Source organism: Sardina pilchardus, chromosome 1 (assembly GCF_963854185.1).
Source record: "Sardina pilchardus chromosome 1, fSarPil1.1, whole genome shotgun sequence".
In the NCBI taxonomy this organism is placed as follows: domain Eukaryota; kingdom Metazoa; phylum Chordata; class Actinopteri; order Clupeiformes; family Clupeidae; genus Sardina; species Sardina pilchardus.
Genome location: NC_084994.1, coordinates 33,909,511 through 33,920,460, shown reverse-complemented (window position 1 = coordinate 33,920,460; position 10,950 = coordinate 33,909,511). Strand labels below are relative to the sequence as shown.

At 47.9% G+C, this 10,950-nt stretch overlaps 1 protein-coding gene across 1 annotated transcript; it reads left to right on the top strand.

The window, feature by feature from the left end:
* The first annotated feature begins 7,773 nt into the window (after positions 1-7,773).
* On the top strand, positions 7,774-8,154 carry LOC134078279 (uncharacterized). Its single transcript, XM_062534090.1, has one exon. The coding sequence runs from the start codon at positions 7,774-7,776 to the stop codon at positions 8,152-8,154; it is 381 nt and encodes a 126-aa protein (XP_062390074.1).
* The last annotated feature ends 2,796 nt before the right edge of the window (positions 8,155-10,950 follow it).

The window sequence follows — 10,950 nt, the reverse complement described above, 5'->3', positions numbered from 1 at the left end:
GTTTGTATTTCCCACTGGAAAGATTGCTTTGGCTCTCTCTCTCTTTCTCTCTCCCGCCCCCAATTGATGTTATCCACGCGTCACCCGTTTAGCATGCAAACCTGGACGTTTTGTGGATTTTTACCATGAAATATTGTCAATTATGGGCAATTTATTCCCCTTATCCATCCACTGTGATATTAAAGTGTGTTTTGGAGTCGGTGTCTGGGGGGAGTAAAGCTTTTAACAGGGCCGCAGAGATGGATGGAGACTCATAACATGCGGCTTCAGCTCATATATTGTGCACAAAATGGCTCGTCATAAAGACTTGTGAATGGGGCATATATCACCCGGGGGGTCATTGTTTGAATGGAATATGCCAGCCATAATATTTCAGGTGTCTTATTATCATAAAAAAGACGAATTAATTAAAACATGTAAATGTGTGCGAGGGAAAGGAGAGAGAGAAAGAGAGCGAGAGCGAGAGAGATCGCTTGGCTAGCAAGGTTGAGGGCGGCTAGGCTACGCTGGCAGACGGCTCCGCATCGCATATCTTAAGGCCCTAGATTATAAAGCCTCGTGAAGAAGATTCAGAGGCGCTTGGATTATGAAGGGGGTACGTGTGGTGTGTGTGTGTGTGTATGTGTGTGTGTGTGTGTATGAGAGTGAGTGACTGTGAGACTGCTTGTTATTGTTTGGGGAGTGCCCGCTGAGCCCCGGGGAGCCAAGGTGCCAAGCTTTGATGAAGACAACAATGTCACAGGTGTTACAGCCGCCGCCGCCGCCGCCGCCGCCGCGCTTCAAACCCAGTCAACAGTGCAGCGCTGTTGGAGAGGGCACCCCATCTACATCCCTTAAGAGAGATGGAGGTTTTTTCCCCCCACCTCAAAAAAACGGACTTAATGACTTTCTCTCAATCTCGCCGTGTGATGTGGCACATGTTCCAATCGAAGACGCGTCCTCCTGTTTTTTCCCCGCACGCAGACAACTTTTTTGCTAATGATCTGGTGTCGGACTAGAGGGAAAATAATGAGATGTCTCATTGTCTGGTCTCGCTCAGCACTCCACTTGCTCAGACTTCAAGCTGACAATGGATCAGTCTGTTAAAAAGGAACTGGAGCTCCTTCGCAGAACAATTGCTGGATTTTTTTTTTTGTTTTTTGTTGTTGTCAGAGCCATGCACTTAATGGGCGGGATTACCTTTCACCATCATAGGCAGACAAAATAAAATAAATCTACTGCCAAGATTGTTTAGGAAGTACCTGAGCTATAGCTGCCTTTACCCTCTCACTGCACCTGAGAGAAAAAAATAACATTTCCAAGAAATGGTCTGGGGATTTGCTAGGCAGAGTAGTGAGCTTAATATTTTGAGTTTTACTTGTCACCGCCAGACTTGCAAATCTATAGATATATAAGATAGATAGATAAGTCAAATAAACACAATCACAGGGCTTTAGTGTAACCGTGGTAACATCTAAGTTCCTGCATGGGAGGAATGTTTAACAACAACAGTTTTCATATTTATGCTGAAGGGACATTTAAAACGACAACACTGCATCTGCTGTGTAATAGACCGTTTGGATGTCCTCTGTCATCAGAGTAAACGATGAACAATAATTCTATTAGAGGATTCATCTCTCTAAGTGCCACGGGGGCCCTTTTTTAAGTAGCACGTCTGAATGCAACCACTGAATGCAACTCGGAAGAAGAAAATACAGGGCGGAATATTGTTGGCATCAACTGTTGTCAAAACACTCGTTTTATTTTATTCACAGTTGTAAATTGTTTGTGTGGTTTGGCCGATAATGTGTGAACACACTTACAACAACATATTGTGGTTTAGTGTGGAGCATGATGGGAATGTATTATTTTTTTATGCTATAAAAAAGTAGCGTTTTTAGGCTACTACAACAGACGTGATACACCTTCAAAATGAGCTTGCTTTCCATGGAAAAACACACCTCAGTTGCATTCCTGGTGCAGCGTGGCTGTTATGCTAAAAGGTGAAGGTTTTCTGTTGAAACAGAAGTCAACAAAAATCTCAAGTTGAGGGTTAGCAAAGATAGCACCAGTATTACAAACCTCAGCAGCTACTGTAACGCTACAATCTGTGTAGCTTGATTTGGTGTGGTTTGATTGTAGTTTCTTTCTTTCTTTCTTCCTTTCATTCTGTTGTGGTTGACACATACATTCACGAAAATTAACCAAATTTGATGGGCATGTGTGTTGCTCATGCACATGCCCAGCAACACGCACATGTTGCTTTGTTAGATTCCGTAATGTCACAGGTTCGCACCGCAGGTGCTCGGGCCCACCATCGCTTGCGGCTATATTTTGTTTCTTTCTTTCTTTCTTTCATTTATTCAGTCATCTCTCCACTCTAGATGCACTGAAGTTTCACAGAAGTTTAATGTCAACTCAACTGTCATCAACTTGCAACCAAGATGTGAGAGAAGCAGTGCTGCATTAGTAGGCTGGTCCTGTCTTCATTTTACAAAACATCACTGTAGGCTTACCCCTCCTCTATTTCAAGGGGAACCATTTCCACCATAGTCCACACACTGAGCATAACAATGGGTTTGTTCCGTAGCCATACATTCGTCAAGTATTGTACTTTGTTCCTAAGTCTAACAAGAGAGGAATAGTATTCACTGTCAATGGAGTCTAATATTTATGTGAAGTGATAGCACTGTATTCAAACGTTGCTTTCATTTAGCTAAAGCCGCAGATTAGAACACGTTCTCTTTTATCCACCTATTCTCCAAAATCCAACTCCTTCTTCAATTAATTTGTTTTCTGCACAAAATGTTTTTTTTTCAAAAGGGGGATAGTCATAATGAAGACATTGAACCATTAACGTTGCGTCTGCTCCAGCCTAATCTCTTCAAATCTAATTAAATTAAAAGTCGCGAGGTCTGTGGAAAATCAAGACCAACAGCAGATGGAGGATCTCGCTATTAAATACGCTTTATTAAACTCTGGTTGGAAGAGTTTCTTGGGAAAAGACAAAGGAACTCACACAAGCCCTCCACTGCCAGACAAGCTGCGAGTGAGTAATATATAGACACACTGCGTGCCAAAACAGAGCCATGATTGGACGATACGGCTAGATATACTGGACTGAGTTTGGCAAGGGAAAAGCTGTGTACCCATCAAAAAAAGAAAAAGAGCTCATTGCTGATTTGAACACCCTCGTCGCAGAAAACACGCTTCCCTTGTCGTCAGCGCCAAGGTCCCCTCCATCAGACACTCTTCAATCAAATGCAAAAACATCCTTGAGGGTGACTGACACACACACACACACACACACACACACACACACACACACACACACACACACACACACACACACACACTTACATATCAAGTCGGGTAAATAACATTCAAGTCTCAAAGGAACCCCCCAGGTTGTTTCCCCAAGTAGACGAGCGATCGAGTCGCCGAGGGAGTCAAAATGAAATTGAAACACAAACAGGTCTGGGGAGGAAGTGTGCTCACACATCTCATGTCGGACATTTGTGTCACGCGTGTGTGTTCGAATCCACCACACTCACTCATCAGCCTCTGATTTGCTGTATCAGCAGCCGTCCAATCAGAACAAAGTAAGCGAAAGCCTGCTAATGTTGTCAAGCACAGGTAATTAACAGTATGGATACAACGTATGGCTTTGACACCTTATTTAAAATTCTAGAAACTCGATAGAGCAAAAGGAACTCGACGGAGTAAAAGAATGATATATCCGTATATATAACGTGTCAGCCAAGGCCTATTTCGAACTGTAAGTGAGCACGGTTTTATGCGTAGAGCTTTATAATTAACTCTGTTGTCTACATGGTCGGTTCAATTTGATGGCAATTGCCACGGTGTGATGTAGCTGCTACTCAGCCCACGAGAAAGGGATCATTACCTTTTTAGCAGATATTCCACATTACGGAGGGCATAAAAACGACAAAGAGAATGAAACTTTTAGTCGGCGCTCCATAAAACCCCCCATACCCCCCCCCCCACCCCTCGTGTTCAGATGAAGAGCTGTGCTTGCTCTGCCTACAGCCTCCCACCTCTGCTGAACGTATGTGGTGCATTAGCCGCCACTGTTAATCTCCACTACCCCAAATGATAGCAAGGTAAAAATAAAAGAGGGAGAGAGAGAGAGAGAATGAGAGAGAGAGAGAATGAGAGAGCTCTCTCCAGGTATTAATGAACTGCGCACTCTCGACGGCAGCTAAAGGCAGGTCAAGGATGTGTCATTTTACACTTGGCGTAGTCGGCAGGAACAATAGACTGCAGCCCACCATACTCATTCCATCACTTGCATTAGTGATCTATTGAAGGCTTAAGTGTGTGTGTGTGTGTGTGTGTGTGTGAGAGATAAAGAGAGAGAGAGAGAGAGAGAGAGAGAGGTAGTGAGAGAATGTGTGCGTGCTGTAATTTCAGACATAAAAATATCATTTTAATTCCTGCCCAAATGCCACCGTCGTGCTGCCCAAATCTGTCCGTGCCCACTGCAGGGCATCGCAGTACCCGGCAGTCACGTTAACGAGGAGTCAAGAGATGGTCTGACACCATTCAGCGCCAATAACGGTTAACACATCTCCTTCTTTCTCTCTCTCTCCGATTCCTTTCGTCTCCTTCGACTGTCGGCGATGATGACGACGACCGCGGCGGCGGCATTGGACGTGATTATGACACAGCCAAACACACAACTCGGAATGCGCACCCGACTGAATTATTCACCCCTCCTCTCTCTCTCCCTGCAATATTCATGCAAAGGCTGATTACATATAGAAGTGCTTCTGCAGGCGAAACCGTCAAAGCTACTGGTGAGAGAGATAGAGAGAGAGAGATGTGGGGAGGCAGGGCCTATGTTTATGTGAAACAAAGAGAGAGCGAGAGAGAGAGAGAGAGAGAGATAGAGAGAGAAAGAGAGAGAGACTGGAGATTTAATATATAAATAAAGAAGACAGAAAGTTCCGGCGGGCTCCGCAGCAGGCCTTTGGGGCCTACACAGACAAAAGAGATTTTCACTCGGAGGTTGTTTTAGTTGGGGTGGTGACCTGCTTTGGCTGCATGCATATAAAGGAAGTGGCCTGTTATAGCTCGCCATGAATTATGCATGACGTATTTTCTTTTTTTTCCCCTTTTTTTCATTTTTAGTCACCGGACAGCGACGGAGCAAATGACAGAGGAGCCGTTTGTCCGACGACTCGACGGCGAGGCCTTCCATTTCACGCTCGTTACGAGGTCGTCGTGTTTACTTTCGCAACGCTATCAACTCGTGTCACAGCGTGACGTACACGCGGGATTACGAAAGGGATACCGAACGAGGTGAATTGGATTTTCGGTCGTGAAGATAAGCCGTTTTTTTTTTTTTGTGGAGTCCATACAGCACTAATGAGAGTGTGCCGCTAACCATTCCGCGAAATGACTGACTTATCTGGAGTCGCTCTGTGATATTTTTTCCTGTCCTCCGCCTCCTCCTCCTCTCTTTTACTCATCTGACCCTTCATTTATTCTCTTCTACATCACTGGAGGCAAAGAGAGAGAGAGAGAAAGAGCGAGAGAGAGAGAGCGAACAGGTTGTTAATTCAAAGCACCTCGTAGGGAAAAAAAAAAAGTGAAACCCTGCCTTCCAATCCACCCATATTTCAAACTGCGGAAGACGTGTGTGTGCGTTCGTGTGCGCGCGTGTGTGTGTGTGTGTGTATGTGTGTGCACACGCACGCGTGTGTATGTGCATGTACTAGAGAGGTGGAAGGGGGGGGAGGGGGGAAGAAAGATTGCATTACTAAAGAGTCCATCAAAAATAAAAGCGGGAGTGTGGGGGGAGAGTCAGAAAAAGCAGTGCAGGTAATGAACACCGCTTAGCATTTAGAAGAATTAAGAAGTGTCAACCTTGCTCCGGCGGGTGGAGGGGGGGAGTCCTTAAATCTCCAGCGCTCGGTCATCCGTCTCTGTCCCCCTCTCCCGGAGCCCCGGACAGAGCGGAAAAGATAGATGCGGCCAATAAACGCGGTCTTGAGGAATTTTGCAGGAAATGATTAAGAGTGATGGATGACGACAGAGGGGCTTTTTTTTTTTTATTTTGCGAGGGTCTGAGTCTTGGAGTGACATCCATTATATCGGGCGGTGTCAGAGACGCACTCCTCCACCCACCTGCATCCGCCAGCTCCACCAGGTCCACCAGCACACCGGGGAAGGTGGAGGGACATATTCCTCAGAGGCTTTTCTTGTGACTGTTGTCGAACTGTGTGTGTGTGTGTGTGTGTGTGTTTGTGTGTGTAGGTGTGTGTGTTTGTGTGTGATAGAAAGATTGTGTGTGTGTGTATGTGTGTGAGAAACTGAACTATCCCGTTCTCACTATACCGGACTGTACAGACTTTACGCTGCAAGCGCAGGAGAGGGAGAGAGAGACTCCGTTCATTTGAACACACGCATACACAAACCCATTCGCACACAGTCACCCGCCACAACTCCCTGGCTTATAAACTGTGTTGTTTGTTTGTTTAGAGTATTGTTTATTGTTGTGTAACATCTGTTTGGTGTACGTTGAACTTAATTGTTGGTGTCGGGAGTTTGCCGCCTGTTTGGCGCTCATTTACGCGTCAGACCGATTGTTTGGTCTTCCGCGATTTATCTTAAGTTTGGCCATAGCGCTAATAACTAAGGACATGTTTTCTTTCTCCACGGCAATGCTAACTAACAGTGTGGTACCCACAATCATTCCCATTTACCATTTGCATTCTCTGTATATCGCTAGTAAACCGGTTAACATTCAGCTCACCTACAACACTTCCTGGTCTTCTGCCTTTCCGTCTGCTGTCCCATTGCGGAAGCGCGCTTCGCGTTGGGACAGCGCTTTTACACCATCCCACAAGGGGAGGGAGTCGGGCATTATGATGCAGGGGTGTTTGCTTCGTCTGTTTGTCCTTTTCGTTATCATTATGTATGTGGAGATATTTTGCACTTGTAATTATTATGTATTTAGATTGTAATATGCACTTTGATCATTCTGTATGTTTTTGCTTTATGTATTTGTTTTCTTGATGTTAATATTAGAGACAGTAATTCCCTATTTGGGTAGTTTGACCCAATCTTTCACTTTGGGCCAATTTGAGGTTATTGGTGGGGTTATTTAAGAGGGGTAGCTCAGTTCCCCTGGAGAACTAGAGAGAGCAGTAATCCTGTTGTGAGGTAGAGCTCTATGTTCTAAGTGAGTACTTTGCGTGGCTGATTGCCTTACTTATTTTGTTTTCTTTTGTTAAAAGTGTTTTGTTTGATAAGTAATAGCCTATTGCTATTCTTGCACATTTTCATTATTTAATAAATCGTTTGACACCATTGGTTGAAACTGGAACTACCTCTCCTGGACATTATTTTCCACCAACATCTCCAAGCTCACATCCCAACTCGTGAGCTGGCCGTTGCGGTCTCTCACATTTGGTGTCAGAAGTGGGATAGTGACGCCGTCGGAGAAACTGGATAAAAGAGGGGGAAAACGAGGACGAGGTGGAAAACGTGGACGTGGTGTCAAGCAGAGCCAAACTTGGCAGAGGATGGCGTTTCGGCGTTTGGTGCGTGATGAGCAGGAGGAAGAGGTGGAGGAAGAGACTCTAGGGTCGGAAGTAGGAGCAACAGTGGCAGCAGAGCTGAAGCCTGGGGGAGAGCCGCCAGCAGGAGCTGACATAGCCGGGGTGTATGATCTGCTGCAGAAAACCCTGAAGACACACGAGCGGGAATCTTTCAAGCAGGAGCAGCGCTGGCGAAGCGTGCAGATCCAGCTAAACCAGCTCCGTGATGACTTCGACGACAGCCGTCAACCACAAGCACCGCCGCTCCAGCCACAAGCGCCGCCGCCCCAGCCACAAGCGCCGCCGCCGCAGCCACAAGCGCCGCCGCTACAGCCACAAGCGCCGCCGCCCCAGCCACAAGCGCCGCTACAGCCACAAGCGCCGCTACAGCCACAAGCGCCGCTACAGCCACAAGCGCCGCTACAGCCACAAGCGCCGCCGCCGCCGCCGCCCCAGCCACAAGCGCCGCTACAGCCACAAGCGCCGCTACAGCCACAAGCGCCGCTACAGCCACAAGCGCCGCCGCCGCCGCTACAGCCACAGGCACCGCCAGCGAATCCAGCCGCTCCAGTGTCATGGTCACGTGCTGCGGTTCCCAAGTTTGTAGAGGGGGAAGACATAGAGCAGTATCTGACTGCATTTGAACGCCTTGCTACAGCTTACCGTTGGCCAAGGGGGGACTGGGCTGTGTATTTAGTGCCATACCTGCGGGGCAAAGCCCGCAATGCTTATGTATCCATGGACATGAATCAGTCAATGGATTACGACAAGGTAAAAGAAGCAATCCTTGAAAAATATGAAATAAATGAGGAAGTCTACCGTCGGAGGTTTCGGGAGCCAGACAACCGGACTGGAGAGTCCCCCAAAGAGCTATACCAGCGTCTGAAGGATTTATTTCGCAAATGGATTAGACCGGAGGACAAGACGGTTGAAGAGGTCGAAGAAGTCATCATCTTGGAACAGTTTTTTCGTACTCTGTCACCTGATATCAGAGTGTGGGTGAAAGAGCACAATCCTCGGACTGGCCAGCAGGCTGCAGAGCTGGTGGAGAACTTCCTTGCTGCACGCCGAGGGCCAAAGAACTTCCGTGAGACTGGTTTCAGGCCCCAGTCCCAGGGTAGGACAAGTGGATATGGTAGTGGGGGTGGGCCTAGACCTAATGAGCGAGGTAGGATTAGTGACAAAGGTCCCTACATGCCCCCTAGACATGCCACTTTTCCCAAAGAGCGTCCACCAGAGCGCCCACGTGTTATATGTCACCATTGTGGCCAAGAAGGTCACATCAAGCCCAACTGCCCTGCAAGAAGGCCCGTAAGTAGTAGCCACTGTTGTCTCCCAGGGTGCGAGGAGCAAGAACAGGGGGTTATGGGTATGTTGCAGACTGTCCCAGTGTTAGTGGGTGGGAAGACGACTAGGGCTCTCATTGATACAGGGAGTTCCCAAACTTTAGTTCAGCCCCACCTAGTGGACAAAAAGGACTGCATATCTGGTAGGACCTTAAGAGTGATTTGTGTCAATGGGGATGAACACGAATACCCTGTTGCCAAAGTATATGTTGAAGTGCATGGTCAGACCTATAGACTCACTGTTGGAATTGTGGAGAGACTTAGTCATCCAGTAGTCTTAGGGCAGGATATTTTGGTACTGCCAGAGCTGGTGCAAGCCAATAAGCCTGTCAATGTGGTCGTCACTAGGTCTCAGAAAAAAGCCCGGACAGAAGAGCCCCTAGAGCCAGGTTCCCTGAGAGAAATGCCCTTCTTTGAAAGTGAGCTGTTACCCCCTCCTAAGCTAAAACCGAGAAAAACTCACCAGCAAAAGAGAAGGGAGAAATTAGTGGGGACGCTGCAGAACGAGCAGGATGGGGAGGACCTAGGGGGCGGAGCTTGGGAAGACATCACTGAGGGCCTGGAACAGCTACAGAACCAGGACCCTACATTGCAGGAGGCCTATGGCAAGGTTAGCAGTGTGGATGGTGTTTCAACTGGTGTTTCAGCTAGCCTGTCTGGAGAAAGCTATTTGTTGCGAGATGGCTTGTTGTACCACCAGTCAGAGGGGAAAATACCAGAGCAGCTAGTAGTGCCCACTGTGTTGAGAGAACGTGTGCTTTCCCTTGGTCATAGCATCCCCTGGGCAGGACATCTCAGTACTGCCAAAACTTTTGAAAGAGTTGCTGCCAGGTTCTATTGGCCAGGGATGTATAGGGAAATCCAAACCGTATGCAAGTCCTGCCCTGTGTGCCAGCTAACTAGCAAGCGAAAAACCAACCCATTTCCCCTTCAGCCACTTCCCATTATTGAGGTCCCTTTTTTACGGATAGGAATGGATATTGTTGGGCCACTAGAAAGAACCCAGAGAGGACATAGGTACATTCTAGTGGTCTGTGATTATGCTACCCGCTATCCAGAAGCCTTTCCCCTCCGTAAAGTGACCGCTACCACTATCTCCCAAGCTGTCCTACAGCTGTTTTCTAGGGTAGGGATACCCCAAGAGATTATCACGGACCAGGGAACAGCCTTTTTAGCCAAGAAGATGAAGCAGGTCTATAGCCTACTGGGGATTAAGGGGATCAGGACCACACCCTATCATCCCCAAACCGACGGCCTGGTTGAGCGATACAACCAGACCCTTAAGAGCATGCTTCGAAAGTATGTGTCAGCCAATGGAAAAGACTGGGACCGCTGGCTGCCATACTTGATGTTTGCGTACCGTGAGGTGCCTCAAGCTTCCACTGGCTTCTCACCATTTGAACTGCTGTATGGAAGACCAGTGAGAGGCCCCTTGGATCTACTGAAAGAAGCCTGGGAAGGCCCAACAGCACCTCAGACCAACAGTATTCTCTCCCATGTCCTTGAAATGCGGGAGAAAATGGAGGAGATGACAGAGCTGGTCCGGGACAACATGGAGCAGGTTCAGCATCGCCAGAAGGTCTGGTATGACAGGACAGCCAGACAACGCACTTTCCAGCCGGGGCAGAAGGTCCTTTTGCTCCTTCCCACGTCGGAGAACAAGTTGCTGGCCCAGTGGCAGGGACCATTTGCGGTTACCCGCAAGATGGGGCCTGCCACCTATGAAATCAACATGCCAGGCCGGAGGAAGACAAAGCAGGTGTTCCACGTCAACCTGTTGAAGGAGTGGCGAGAGCGGGACACCCAAGGCAGCCTGCAGCTCCTGGTGCAAGCTGTTGGAGAAGAGGAAGGTGACAGTCCAGAGCAGTTTTTTCCAGCTACTCAACCACCCACTGCTCTTGATCTGGCGCACCTCCCTCCACGACAGCAGAGGGAGCTAGAGGCCATCATTCCATCAGGTTTGTGCCAAAACAAACCTGGTTTCACCACTGTGGTGGAGCACTCCATCCCACTGAAGGACACCACCCCGGTCCGGCAAAGGATGTATCGAATCCCCG

Bases quoted from the DNA above. Each gene is read 5' to 3' on its own strand.
- LOC134078279 (XM_062534090.1), top strand. From the start codon at position 7,774: ATGACTTCGACGACAGCCGTCAACCACAAGCACCGCCGCTCCAGCCAC.